The 15,145-nt window shown below is 51.1% G+C and overlaps 1 protein-coding gene across 1 annotated transcript in view; it reads left to right on the plus strand.

Annotated features, from left to right (window-relative positions):
• Positions 1–262: 262 nt before the first annotated feature.
• The window catches only part of Prima1 (proline rich membrane anchor 1), a 53,744-nt gene continuing 38,861 nt past the window's right edge, over positions 263–15,145 (plus strand). Inside the window, exons 1-3 of the mRNA XM_055593018.1 lie at positions 263–302; positions 1,064–1,186; positions 6,423–6,558. Coding sequence (XP_055448993.1) covers positions 1,094–1,186; positions 6,423–6,558 — 229 coding nt within the window. The 5' untranslated portion in view covers positions 263–302; positions 1,064–1,093. The remainder of the gene's footprint in view (positions 303–1,063; positions 1,187–6,422; positions 6,559–15,145) is intronic.

The following is a 15,145-nucleotide window of genomic DNA, read 5'->3' on the forward strand; positions in this document are numbered from 1 at the left end:
GGGCGGCGCAGGGAACCGCGGCGGGGCTGGAGGAGGGCTCGTGCGGTCGTCCCCTGGAGGATCCAGGGACACTTTTCTCGCCCTCTGCCTGGGCAGCCCAAGCCGGGCTCCGAGCTCGGGGGTGGCCCCCTTTCCTGGCCCGCGCGCGGCCAAGCGTAGCCCGGAGCCCCGTGCGAGCGCGCCGCGCCCCGGGTCCCCAGATCGGCTGCCCAGGAGGCCCAAGCGGCGCGCAAACTTTTGCTCCAGTGCCCGGCGCTCCTCCTCTGCATGTGAAGCCCCCGTGCGCCCGCGCAGCCGCCAGGGTGAGCTTGGAGGCCCCGCCTAGAAGGCGGGGGACTGGGGAGGCGGCTGGCTTTAAATGGGGGCCGTCCGGCCGCTGGGAAACAGAGCTGCTGTGGGAGGACCCTGACTTCCCTTCTCCGTGTTGACGATCGGTGGGGGTCGCCGCAAGGCAAGGCGGAGTGAGGCATCGGAGGGCTTGGGGGCGTGCGGGGAAAACCTACGCCTGCCCGGGAGCAGGAGCTGGGGCTTGGGCGGCAAATGGGTGCGCGCACAGAGGTGCCTGTGTGACAGGGTGCGCAGTGAAGTCCCCGGGGCAGAGAGATTTGCACGCAGCGAGTGATTTGGTGGTGCTGTGCGTGCAGAGTCAAGGAGTGTGCGGGCGGGAGTCGGTGGCGGTGCATGGGGAGGGTCACGGTGCGTGCGCGCGCAGAGTGAGTGGTTCTCGCAGGGTTTGAAGTTGGTGTTGTGCATGGCCATTTCTGGGGCCGTGTGAGGTTCCGTAAGTGTGTTCGGATGTTTCCGGAGGCGTGTATGGGATCAAGGTGTGCACGCATTGTTCTGAGGGGGAGGGCGTAGGGGGTGTGCGCCAGGATAGGGCGTGAGTTCTGCGACGCACCGCACCAAGAGTCAGCAAGTGTGCGCCCTGGGAGGAAGATGAAGGCTTGCTTTGCTCAGGTGCCCCAAAGTGCGGGGCAAGTGAGTCCTCATCGCGCTGATTGGTGAACTGATGCTACCGTGCCTGCTCAGTGTCCACCTGACTCCGGTCTTGCTCCCTTGACAGTTAGCTCACCAGTGGGCACCCCGGGCCGAGATGCTACTCCGGGACCTGGTGCTGCGCCGCGGCTGCTGCTGGCCCTCGCTACTGCTGCACTGTGCGCTCCACCCACTCTGGGGCTTAGTTCAGGTGAGAAGCGGGTAGAGGCCTCCTAGGAAGGAGACGGGGTCGCGTCACAGCTCTCCCTACAGCTGCCCACTGGTTGGTCCCGGGGAGAGTTGGGAGACAGAAAAACTGGTCAAGTACAGCATGCTCTGACCCCGGAAAGATAAGAAACTTCACAGAGAGCCTCAGTGGTGGCCTAAGGCCTGCAGGACCGAACTTGGCATAGGAAGGTGCTCAGCCCTCATGGAGATCTCTAGGGCAGCTTTTGGGAGAAAAAAAGGAAAAAGAAAGGAACTTAAAAAGAAAAAGGATCCACAGTGGTGCCTTGTTTCCTACCAGACTCCACCCCTAAACTTCAGCCTGGGGTCGGGGCTGTGGTTCTTCTAAGTAGTGGCTGGGGAGGTGAATGGGTTGTGAAGAACAACTTCTGTCAAGACTGCCCGAGGACGAATCCCTCCCCTGTGTTCTCCCTGTGTTCAGGGCTGAGGCCAAGCACCCACCAGCTGCAGCTACTAAGGACAGAGAGAGGGTTGGATGGGATGGACTCTCGCCCTGCCCAGAATTCCCATGGCCAGCTCTGTCTTTTAGCAGCTGCGTGGCTGGACAGCATGCTTAAGCTCTCTGGCCCTGGGTTTCCCCTTCCTGACTGCTCTGGGGTCAGTAGTTGTTTGCTAGGTACCTTGCCCGGACCCTATGAAACATGGTTAGTAGCCGGCCCTGCTGTTGCTGGGATTCGAGGTGTTAGATCCACAGGGCAGAAAGCCCCACCTCCATCAGCCTCTAGAGGCACCCCACCCCCAGCTCAGGCCAGGGCTTTTACTTTCCTTGCTCTGGCCTGCCTCTGGCCTATGACTGCTTTGTTTCAACTTGCTTTGTGTCCTCAGGATTCAGGCTTGTCACTTCTCAACACTTGAACCACTGAGGCTAGGTCCCTTTGTTCATCTCCTAGCTGAACCCTTCTGCAGAGTTCACCCTTCTGTGTACACATAGGCTTGGTTCTCTGCCTTCCCCCAAACCCCTCAGCCAGGGCTTAGAGAGTACGGATAACATTGCCTTGAGACTAGAGTACTGCCCTATGCTCCAGAGGGATCTAAAGAGTCCTTCAAAGGACTAATTAAACAAAACAATAGCAACAACAACAACAACAACAACAAAACCCCCAGCTCTGTTGTGTCCTACAGGCAGTATTTCCAGACACAGTTGTGTGTGTGTGTGCTCCAGATGCTCAAACTCAATACAAATCAATTCTCATGAAAATCAATTAGAAAACGATCCTCCAGTTAAATAGAATGGGCAAGTTCTTGGCATGAAGCTCTGGGAAATTAATCTACAAATGATAGGGGCAGAGAAAGGAAGGGGGCTCAGGAATAAATGGGTCTGGTTTTTAAACAGGAGAGCTGGATTTGGGGAGGGACAGAGCAGAAGAGAAGGAAGCATGCCAGCTCCTGAGGCCATGTGTTTCTCTTTAAGTGGAGAGAATAAATCCATCAGGTCACAGGAATTTCCCCGAACATAGAGGGAGAGCTCAGAGCCATCATTGCTTCCACGAGCATTCTGCCTAAGAACCCTCCAGAGGGTAAAGGAGAGACTTGATGCAGCTGTCTTGTGATTAATGGGCCGCTTGATGAGGCAAGAAACCTGGGTCTCTCCCTTGAAATGGGCGGAAGCTTCTGTCTGTGGCAAGATGGTAAGACAGCGAGTTGCTCAAGTCCAGTGGTATTTAAGTTGCCAAAGGTTGCTAGGGTCATTCCTTACCTCCCTCTGCCTCCCTTTGTGATGTGTCTGGAATGGAGTTTTGTGACTTAGGCTTCTTCTAAGTTCACTTCAGTTGATTCTTTTTTCTTTTCTTTTCTTTTCTCCTTGTAAGGGAAGAGGATGACAGGCTGGCAGATTTATTAGGTGTGACAGGAATGTGTCTCATCAAGTTACTGTGGTGCTGGCCTAGCTCTTTAAAAGATGCCAGAAGCCATCATCCTTGTGGGCACTTGTCTGAAGCAAGTGCCAGGGAGACAGGCTTGGATCTGGCCTTCTGTGTCTCTGTGTGCTGTCACGAAGCTATCCCAGACCTCGTGGAAGCTGAGTCCTCCATTCAGCTCCCTCAGCTGGCATTTTCCAGCAGCAGCGTTTACTGGGCAGTGTGTGAAGTGCAAGCGCCTTAGTGGTCCCTGTCCTTGTGGCTCTGACAAGCTGTGCTAGCAACGCAGTTAAACGAGTGATTGCAGGCCGAAGCTCTCAGGAGGAGCGAATGTCTTAGACCTGGAGAAAGAGTTCAAGAAACCTCCCACCGAGGTTCCCCCGCTGAGCTGTGAGAGAGGTCAGGGTACACTGGATGGTGGAGCCTTTGGCTGAGGCAGCAGCCTGAAGCCAAGGGCAAGGATAAGGTGTGGAAAGACATGGGGAGAGAAGGAGCAGGCAAGCCTTTGTCTTGAAGTTGTGATTTGATCCTGAGACTCCTGGGCACAACGGAGAATTTGAAGTCAGACATGACACCATCTCAGATTGTCACTTTAGACATCTCAGCTTGTCAGCCTAGGTCAGCAGGGAGGCTGGCTTCTGATTCCAGAGCATACGACGAAGGGGACAGAGGTTCACATGGGGGCGGGGTTACCATATTGAGCCTATGCAAAGCCCAGTTTCACTTTTAGCCTAAGTATATTCTTTACAATCTTGGGGCCATTTGTAAGCCATAGTGCTTTTTGTAGTTTGACCATCATTCAAGTTTAACAAGACAGTGCTCCTAGCAATACTAGGTAGAGGCAGGCGCTACTTGGTAGACATGGATGCCTGGTGCAGGGTGAAACAAGGAACTGGAGAGAGGGAGGACATGCTTAGGAGGCAAAATCCATGTCATGTGTGAGAGCCGCCCAAACTGGCCTTGAATCCAGCTTCGCTCATGTTTTCAGGACACAGGCAAAAACACAGCCCAATTCTCTGCCAGAGCATTCCACAAATGACCTCCGACCCCTTCCCAATAAAGTCCTTGTTTCTCTCTGTCCTTATGTCCCTCTGCTTCCTGACTGTGGGCACGGTACGGCCAGCCACATCGACCTCCTGCAGCTGGGCATTTCCTGCCATGATGGGCTGTCCCTGGAGCTATGAGCCAAGCCAAACTCCTCCTTCCCGGAGGTCTACTCTCAGGTCTACTCACAGCAAATGAGAAAAGCAACTAAGACCAGCCTCACCCAGGCAGTCCCTGGGTTGTGGGCAATGTTGGATTGGACAATAGTTACATTACGTGGGCTGGTTGATCCCTTGTCTTACCTGTCCTATGGCTAATAAGCTTCCCAGATCAGTCATCCTCATGAAGGGGACCACACAGGACTTAGCATGTCACCTCCTCAGGATGAATACTTCCTACTTGTCTGTCCCATGACACCTACGGTTTCAAGTGAGGGGACAGAAAGCATAAAACAGCAGGCTGCTTGCCCTAAAGAGGAATGTCTGCAAGACGAATAGTCTGCAGTGAGCAGGGAGGCCCAAGTAAGGTTGCAGGGACAGCTTTGTCCCACATGACTGTGTAGGAATGGGCTTTGAACAGTCAGGAGATGCTGCTGGTGGATAAAGGGTCCAACGGAGGGAGACCTATCGGTCATAGGCTCATGCACAGCCAACCTGTAGGAAACTACAGCGGTGCTGCAGCTAGAGCTCACCCCTTGGCAAGAAGTACCGCTGGCTCGGACTTGGCCCTTCTGTGAGAACTGGTTCTTGAACAATTGTTCACTTGGGTCTCAGGGGAGCCTTCACACAAGAGACCAGAATCCACCGACTTTTAAAATGCAATTCATTTTTTTCCCTTCTTCAGCTTTGAAACTTGGTCCCAATTTTCTTGCCTGTCATTTGGTTACACAAAACACTCTTGTAGGTCTTTACTCTTAGAGCCTCTCGTAAAAATAGGTCATTGTGTCAGGTCAGGTCCAACCAGTGTGCTCCTCTTGAACTCTCCTGCGTTGAGTGTGCCCTGGAGTCTGGAAAAGTAATTGCTTTGGCTGGGGTAGGGGCTCCAACATATGGTAGCCTGGCCTGTTTACCCATGACTCTGATAATTGAGTCATGTTGGTACAAGAATGAAGGAAGCTCGCCTTTTGCGCATGCACCCTTCCCTTGGGGAGACAGGACTGCTTCCAGGGTCAGAAACCTAGTCAGTGGCCCTTTAAAAATACCAGTAGGTGGTCTGCAAAAGCCTGTTGGCCTCTCAGGTATTAAGTTGGGCAGTAAATTGGTCCAACTTCTCATTGCCACCCTGACACCCACTATGTAGCCGCTACGTCATCAAGAGCACAGGGAGCCCCCAACTCCTTTCTTGTCTTGAAGTCAGCTTTGGGCCCCTGGCTATATAGTCTCTGTCAATGGAGGAACACTGGGAACTCATGGTTATTAGGCTGGCTCTCGCTGCGTTTGAGCTCAGGCCCAGCAAAAGTGTCACTTCACTGGCAAAGGCAGGAATGGGTTGGAGCTGACTGAGGATTTCCAGGACACAGCTAGAGTGAGGCATTACTGTTGAGCACAACTTCCTCTAGCTGACATAAGGAACCCGAGACCCATCCTGGGAAGACCCCAGGCCCAGACCTACAAGGCACAGGTTCTGGTCCAGACTTTGATATTTGTTCATTCATGGGCCAGCTCTCTGTGAATTCTGGGCCATTCCTTGAGTGTCAGTTTTTAATAATGAGAAGGAAGCCAAGGCACAGATAACCCAGTCATGGCATAGCGTACAGTCCCCTGGTAAAGACTAAGTAGCAAAAATGAGCCCCGGTACCAGGGCACCTCTGAGAAGGAGATTTGGCTTGGCCAGGAAGTGACAGCAGAGCTGAATGGTGGCAAAGTGGGTGAGGTGGGAGAACATTGCAGCCACCAGGACAGCATGGGCAATGGCCAGGGGTGACAGGAGGGTGGGGAGGGAGAGGATACAGAGAGGCTTGCCAAGGGGCTGATTATGCAGTGACTTGTGGGCCGTGTGATCTTCTGAGTAGTAAGGAAGCATTTGGGGGGTCCCTGGTAGATGTGTTCCCCACAAGCCGCTCAACTGGTATACAGAGACCACCAGGAGGTTAGTTACCCTGTCCCTTGGTCACTTGAGATGCAGACAAAGGTCCAGTCAGGTAGGTTTCTTCTCCAAGATGACTCCTGTCTAGTCTGCCTGCTTTGGTCTTAATGAAGAATCCCAAGTGTGGTCTGAAAGGGACCCACCCAGGGCAGGCTCAGTTCAGCTTCTAGCTACCTTGTAGCCTCCTACATCTCCTGGTCGTGTCCATGTCTGCAGGTGACGCATGCTGAGCCCCAGAAGTCTTGCTTTAAGGTGACTGACAGCTGCCAACACATCTGCCAGTGCCGGCCCCCGCCCCCACTGCCCCCTCCACCCCCACCTCCGCCACCTCCCAGACTACTCTCTGCCCCAGGTAAGTGAAGACTCATTCGTTTGGAGGGAGGGGAATGCTACTCCATATGTTTTCCTGGGCCCAGGAAGAGCTGATGAACGAGATGAGACGGAAGACAGTTCTGCCTTCTTTGTAATTTTCCACTGGCCGAGCGGGAGGGAAGCCAAGGCCCAACTTTCCCCTGCAGTCTGCAGAATGCTATTCCCCCAGAATGCTCCTGCAAGATGGAGAAGGATGCTTCTCCATTGGTTAATCGGATAAAAGTCAATCTCCATTTGATAAGTGACCCGGCCTGGAATGTTCCGAGGGCCAGATCTTTAGAGGGGGCAGCTGCTCAGTAAGATCTTAAATAGCCCACCCACACAGGTTTAATTTTCAATTCCAATGCCTGTTTTTAAGGAGGCAGTAAGCATAGAACCAAAGGCAAAGGTCTGGGAGCCGAGACTCACTCTTGCATTTCGGCCCTTCTTACCCGATCTGCTGAAGCCTCTTGGGCTTGCCTCCTCCCTGGGTGACTGCATTTCTGAACAATTTAATTGTCTAATCAAGCAAACAAAGGGGCATTTCTTTGGCCAGAAATGGCCTCAGCCCTGAGTTCTGCACAGTTAGGTTCCCTGATTATGGGTGGTGGCTCCTGGGGTCTCTGGAGCAAATTCTGAGCTGTAGGTGGGTCACTCCAGGTTTGCCCTGTAGCATACCTATGATCATGTCGCCACTGAATTGTGAGTGTGTCTTAAATAACCTTGATGAGGAGTGATCCAGGCTAGGCTGTGTGTCCAGCCTCTTTTTTGCAGTTTGTGTGGATTCTTCCCTTTTTTATGGGCTCCTTGACCCCCTGCTTCTGGGAGTGTAGTCCCAAATAACCTAATTACATCCTCTCTTGCTTGTTTTTTGTTTTTTTTTTTTTTTTTTTTTTTTTTTTTTAATCTATATGAGTCAGAGACATTGGGGCAGGGCTTAGCATCGTCTGAGTTCAGATGCAGGTTTTTATGAGAGCTTAATCCCACCAGTCCCTCCGGCATCCTTCAGCATCCTTCTTCAGCATCCTTCCATCCCTGGTGCTCTCTGGCTTGAGTATCCTGAAAGACCCCATCCGTCCGTGCTAAGAACCAGCCCCTGTTCCTGGAGATGTTACCTTCCTTTCCTGAGACATCCTCTCTGCCCAGTGTCTGGCTCCCAGGCCTGTGGCTGGGACCTGATAGTTCCACACATTCAGCTATAGTCCCTTCGACTCCTCTTGTGTTTCCATGCATCCGTACTGGTCACAGGGAAGGGTTGTCTATTCTTCTGTGACCACTCAGCTCCACAGAGGGCACGGTATCAGCAAGCCACAGGGTGGCCCGTGAGAACATGGAAAGCATTTGCCAGGGACGCTGGAAATTCCATAGTGGTTAGGACAGATTCCAACTCTAAACTTCAAATTAGCCTTCCTACTGCCTTCAACCTGGCATGGAGGCTGTATTTCTTGTAAGCAAGTGGCCAGAGAGGTGGATGGATTATTGCCACATGAACCACCATTCATGCAGAACCTGGTCTGCAAGGTAAATGGGACTGTCCTGGGTTGATAGGGAGGTTTAGGGAAGAGGACATACAGGTGTGAAGTACAGCATGGACAAAGGCTGGGCAAAGGCTAGGAGGCAGGACCTTTTGGGACACATCTTAGGCATCACAGTCCTTCAGTGGGGTTGTCTTTATCCATTTCTATTGCTGTAAGACAATACCAGTGACTAGGTAGTTTATAAAGGAAAAAAGCTTTATAGGATTTTTAGGCTAGAATACCTAAAACTGGAGGGCAGCGTCTGGAAAGGGCCTCCCCCTGTTTCCTGACACAGTGGACCAAAGGGTGGGCAGGCATGTGCAGATGAGAGGGAAACAAAGCTGACCAGACCAGACTGCTCTGTGGCATTTCTGTTCCCAAGAGAACCCATCTAGTGTCACGAGAAAGACACTAATCCCTCTTCAAGGTGCCACCTCCTCATGTCACTGTGTTGGCAGCAAACCAAGTTTTAATATGAATTTTACTAGGGCAGATGGCATCCAAATCACAGCAGGGTTGAAAAGGGACAGATCTTCTGGGCCTGTGTGCCTCCAGGGCCTGGGTGAGCAAGCCACATCCCATCCTGTGGATCACGGCTCACCAGTTTCCCCAAATCCAAGCACCATCTCTCATTTGCCTTCATTTTTCTGTGCGTATTCATCTCTGATTCCACAGAACTCTTCGTAGAAGTTGTGTAAACAAGAAACCTCTCTCTTAGATGGAAGGTGCCCATAGAAACAGACAAGATGAAAACAAGGCGGTGCTTTAAGATATCATTCAGAAGCCTTGTAAGAGAATCAAAAGGAGCATGCTATGTTGGTTGTGGTGCTGCTATTATCAGATTTTGTGTTAGCTTCCTGCCACTGTAACAGAATACCCGAGAGAGTCACCTTCCTGGAGGGAAAGGTTGGTTTTGACTCAGTTTCAGAAGGTTCAGTGTACAGTTGCTTGGTTCTGGGATTCGGGTATGTGTATCACCAGGCTATCATGATGGGAGTGGATAATGGAGGAGGCCTGTTCATATTCTGGCAGCCAAGAAGCAAAGGAAGCAAGAAAAGGCCACAGTATCCCCTTCAAGGTCACAGCCTCCTGACTTAACTTCTTACTAGGCCCACAGACTGGGCACCAACCATTCAACACATCGCCCTTGGAGGGCACTCAGGATCCAAACTGTAAGTGCTTCGGTGTGTTTGAGCGGCGTGTGCTATCTAAAGTCTATGGTGCTGCAGGGACACGGGCCCATCTTTTGGGACACTGCCTGGACAGTGATTAGGCAGGTGAATGGTGTGCCATCTCACACTCTGCTTCAGAGACATCAACTTCTTTTAACAGCTTGGAGTGCGTGTTAGGGTTGATCTGCCAGACAAGACTCTGTGTGTGTGTGTGTGTGTGTGTGTGGTGGTGGTGGTGGTGGTGGTGGTGGTGGTGGTGCATCTTGGGATTATTTGATGTCCAGAACTGCTGTGTGGTAGAGGGGACAAAGTTGAGCTATGGGAAGGAAGGTGATTCTGGAGAAGAGAATAGTACTCCTGAACCAGTAGCTTGTTATAAGCAGCGGAAATGGCTCTTACGTCTGTAACAGGTTTTGGTCGTAATTGTCCCCCATGACACTCTTGTTCCACCCAGCTCTCACTGATCCACCACACAGCTAGTTACTCTCCTCCTCTCACGTGTTTTCTTTTTATTAGTTGGTACCTCAGTGGGCCTCATTATGGTCTTTTCTAGAAGCATGGGTGAGAGGTTATTTCCAGGAGCCTGGGCAGCTTGCCTGTGGTTACAGCACTGAAGAAAATGTCTCTTTCTCCCTCAACAGATCTGTCCGTAGATCCTCAGGGAAGAGTGGGTCCCTCCTTGACAGATTTTTGAGGAACCCAGTCTTGGGCAGATAATTATAGGTGCTGGGAGTTCAAGAGTGCCACAGTGTGTCATGCCCAGAAGACAGCATTCCACAACACTCCATTCCTTCCTCTGGCTCTTACGTTCTTTCCAGCAGAAAATGATAAAAATGGTTCACTGAGGGCCAACCATTCAGTACTTAATTCTCAATGCAATAACAGCTGCCCATAGAAAAACAAACAAAAACCAACCAACCAAACAAAATGCTCTCGTGGGCATATACATAAATATTTAGAAGGTGCTGTGCTGGTCCATAATATCCATTTAGCAAAAGGACAGCAGTAGCTTCCTCATGGTGGTCTACGATATGGGCTTTTGACCACGTTTACAGTGCCACACATGATTTCCTTCCGGTGGAGCAGGCCTCAATTCCAAGCAGAACGTGGTTGGTTACCCCTTTAGTGGTCATGCCGCGATCGCAGCAGTGGGATCATCTTGCCTGGTGGGTCCACAGCAGAGTAAGAGTTTGATGACAACCCTTCCACAGTAAAACAATAGGCTTTATTGTGGCACTTTCATACACGTGTGTCATTGCGCTTTGTCCTTATTATCTCCGTTCCCACTGCCTTTCCTAGTCTTTTTTTTTTTTTTTTTTTTTTCTAGACATACGTCTGGAAGTGACTTATGCAATACAAAAGTAAGAGAGAAAGATGACAGCCTTTAAGCTCATGAATCAGAAGGTTGCAGTATCAGGTCTGCTGCATCCACGGAGTCCAATGTTGATGGTCTGGGATTCTCTTTCTCTGTGTCTGCCTTTCGGCCTCGGTCTCTTTCTAACCCTCTGCTGTCCCTGTGGCTTCAAGCTCCAGGATCCCCTCAACACTACAGGCTCTTCATCTAGAAAATAGACTCATGAATCACCCACATCATTGCTCCTCCCTGCCCCAAGTCATTGCTCCTCCCCCCCCCCCACCACGCCCTGAGAATTCTTAAAGGAGAGTAATACTTTTGAATCCTGGCCAGGTCACTGTGGCCGCTACACATCCTATGAAAATCATTTTTGAAAGAAGCAGCCCAAGGGTATGAGCAGCTAGACTCAGAGGCCAAAGAGATGCCTCTGAGGAAGAGCCATTCAGTTTCCAAAGGGATTCCCTGGTCATCCAAGTCAGGAAAACTTTCTCTAGCCAAAAAGGGCCTCAGCCCCTACCACTGCACGGGAACTCTCCTGCCTTACAGCTGCTGGTTCACAAGACCTTTAAAGGAGATTCTGCGCTGGCGATGGGTTTCAGCCTGCGAAATGTCTGTGATTGCATCTCTATCTTTCACCAGACGGTCAGGGAGGGAGGAAGGATGTGAAGAGAAAGCCAGGAAGGCTTGGGGCTGAGAGAGGCTGATGGGACAAGGAGCAGCTGTCTCAGAGGCCCAAGGGCTGGGGAACATGTGCCTGGAGTAGACAGCACAGGGAGAGAGATGACCCTTGGCACCGACCCTGCAGAGATGATGATCAGAAGCCTTTTGGGGATCCTTGGGTGGTCTCCACATAACTGAGCCACCTCCCTCATCATTCATACACCCCTCAGCCACTTCTTGTTGCTCAGGTTGACCAGTTGATCCCTGTTTCCCCAGGACTCTCCTAGTTTTAGCACCCAAAGTCTCTTACTGGGGAAACAGCTCAGCCTTCTGTCCTGGGCAAAGCCAAGGTGATTTCATTTTTGTTGCTGTTGTTATGTTCCTTTGGGGGTTCATTTGCATGTAGTGCTGGGGACAGGTACCTTGTATTCTGTAGGGCCCAGCTCTGTGCCACTGTCCTAACATCCCTCACCCTTCCTGCCACTAGGAAGGAGTATAGAAGTAGTTCTTGTGTTGCAAAAGGTTTATGGGTGAGAAGGTGAGTGGATGAATGAGTGAATGAGCTAATTTGTTGAGACAGTATGTCGTCTGGACTAACCTCAAATTTGAGGTCCTCCTCCTCAACCTTTGGTGTGCTGGGATAACAGACGTGTGCCTGGCACGTCATGGAAGTTTCTTGAACAGCATGTTTATTGGCTGCCAACGTGTTCTTCACACTCTGCCCATCACTCTCACATTTAGGGCAAAGGGCACCTGCCTGGGGGCCTTTCTGTTTGTGCATTCGTGCGAGCTGTACCAAGGGGAGGGGGAGGTGGCCCATGGCAGGATCTTCAGAAGCCTCTGGGAAGCTGTCTTAAGAAGATGCTGGGCCTCATCCCCAGGATCCCTCACTCAGTAGGTCATTGTGGGGTCGGGAACCTGAAGCTATCACTCACTCTCAAATGAGGCTGATTCTTAGTCATGGCGGCATTTCGAGAAGCGGAGTAGAGAGAATGACAGTTAAGCCAAAGCACTTTGGAGGCCCACCAGGCCCTCTTCTGTCAGCGCTGTGACACCGGTTCTCTTGGGGCCTCAGTTTTCTTACCTGGGAAGGAACTGCTGTGGCGACTGGGATTCTTCAGGATATCCTGGGTGAATTCCATGCCACCCAAAAGGTGGTGTCACAGGGCTGTGACTCAGACCTAGCTTTCCTGTCCTCTAACCTTTTTCATTAGCCATGTGAGCCGCTATGAACCAGGACAAGTAGCCATTCCTGCCACATGTGCGTGGTCACATGGTCTCTGTGTAAAGTGAACTAGTGGAGAACCCGGGACCCAGTTACCTCCCAGCAAGTGGCAGCTAATAAGAAATGTGGTGAGATGGTAAAGGCACTTGCTACCAAGCCTGATAACCTGAGTTTGATCCCAGGGAGAAAATGGCTCCTGCAAGTTGTCTTCTGAGCTCCACACATGCATCATCATCATCATCACACACACACATAAATGTAATAAAATGTTTATTAATGTTAAACTCCAACCCCCAGGAGGCAGAGGCAGGAAGATCAGAAGTTCAAGGTCATTCTTGACTGTATAGTGAGTTCAAGGCTAGACTGACAGTTTTAGTAACTGTAGGCCACTAACCATCAGACTGGTGGTGACCTAAGTGGGGTTCTGGAGCCTGACTGGGAACAAACTTGGGGTGAAGTGGGCTCTTAACAGCTGGGTAGATTCCACAAAAGGGGACCCTGAGACTTCCACTCACATCCCTTCTAGGACAGCCCTTTCTAGTCTATAATTCTTAGAATCAAACAGAGCCCGCATGCCCCCCCCCCCCGTCGTGATGGAATGTCTACAAGGTTTGGGGTGGTGCGGGGCAGACATGACAATACTCAGGCAAAGCCCATGGCAGCCACCAGGACCGAAGACCTGGGCTGCCTTCATAAATGCCAGTTGCGGCCCATTGTCCCCGTGACTCAGATCGCCCAGGCCATGGGAAGAAGAGCTATGTACCAGGCCTTAAGGAAGAGCATGTACACCCCCTCTGTGAAGACGGGCTTCAAGGCAGACAGACCAGAAATAGCCATGGCAGAGCAGAGGCGTGAGCCGGCGTGTCCACAGAGCCTGAGGACTTCAAAGCACCGGGATAGATTTTTATTTCTGCATTTATTTCATTTTCACAAAAATCAGAAGAGAGGTTAAGTGACTCCCTGAAGGCCACACAGTGGTGGTGGAGCTGGGAATAGGGTCGCTTGGGTCCTTCATGAGCCAAGAGCCATGCATTAGCAAAATGTTTCCAATTAAGCTGTGAAAGTTGTAAAATATTTTATTTTTGAGGCAGGGTCTCACGTTGTAGGCAAGGTTGACAAGAACTGCAGATCCTCCCAATCTTCCCGGCAATGAATTTACAGACATGTACCCCCATGCTCCACTAGAGTGCTCGCCTCACTTTGAACAGTAGAAAGAAACCATTATTTAATTCCCGACCCTGCAGGCAGGAGCTCAGCGAACCCTCAGACACTCCTTTGTACTAGGTGGCATTATCCTCACTTTCTCTGAACAGAGCAGAGCTTCAGAAAGGGCGAGTTACTTGTTCACATTGATCTCAGTTCATGCCAGTCCTATTCTGGTTCCATATGGCTACAGAACAAGACACCTCAGTAGGTGACCCACAGGTGGGCTGTCCCCCCTCCCTCGCAGATTTCAGGGTCAACTGGATCCCACCACGATGTTCTTCCTGTGTGCCTTTTATGAAGTTGCCGTTAACGGCCTAGGGCCAGGTCATTCCAAAGACGTCCTCTCTCATATATGGTAGTTGATACTGGCTTTGGTCCCTTGTTGGCCAGGTCCTCCTCTGGAACCCCTGCACATGACATCACCATGTGGTCTGGGCTTCCTTAGAACATGGAGGCGGGATTGCAAAGTTGCAAGACAGGCAGGAAGCTGTATCCTTCTTGATGGTGTGGCCTAGAAAGCTACATGCGTGATACTGTGCTAACTGTGCTCTTTTTCGTGGAAACAAATAGCCAGAGCTGGCTCATCAAGGAGTGGGGATTAGATCTTGTCTCTTAATGAGGAGGGTCAGAGACTTCACTTAATTCCTTCACACACACACTCCCCTTTTCTTCACAAGTGTGTGTGTATGTGTGTGTGTGTGTGTGTGTGTGTGTGTGTGTGTGTGTCTTTTGCTTTTGCAACGATGGAGATGATGCCTAGGGCCTTGCACACTCAGCTACATCCCAAGCACTTGATTTATTTTTATGTAGGCTCAGACTGGCTTGAATTCTCTCTGTAGCCCAGGCTAGCCTTGAACCATGCTTTTCCTGCCTTGGCCTCTCTAGTGCTTGCATTACAGACATGTGACACCATGGTTGGGCAGTCATACTTTCTTTAGCTGTCTGTACATACAGGCTCATGCTCTTTGGTCTTTCGTTTTCTTTTGGAGCATCATCCCAGCTTTTAAATCCATAGTTGTTAAATCCATAGTTGGGCTAGTGCTTGGATCCTGGCCTAGATATGCACAATGGCTGAGTTTCTTGCTGGTTCCTTAGTGGTAACTCCAGCTCTTTAGCCCATGGTGGGCACTCCATAGTCCTCAGTGGTTTATTTCCCACATATATTTGGGGCACTTGTGTGCATCTGGCACAGGCTGGGTTCTGAGAATGCAGTGACCAGGACAGGAAGTGTCCCCGAAGTCATGGTGCTTACAGTTTACTGTGTTAATGCATGGGACAGGGAGAGGAGATGTAGATAGAAGACATGGTGCAGGAAAGTGGAAGCCAGTGTGTGATGTGCTCTGAAGGGGTGCTGGGATGGCCCCTGACACTGGTGGACCTGAGATCACATGTAAGCCCAGTGCCCACTAAAGGAGAGTAGGAAGCTGAGAAGACAGGAGGGTGAGTATTCTTAT

Source organism: Psammomys obesus, unplaced genomic scaffold (genome assembly GCF_907164565.1).
Source record: "Psammomys obesus unplaced genomic scaffold, mPsaObe1.curated_primary_1811, whole genome shotgun sequence".
NCBI lineage: Eukaryota > Metazoa > Chordata > Mammalia > Rodentia > Muridae > Psammomys > Psammomys obesus.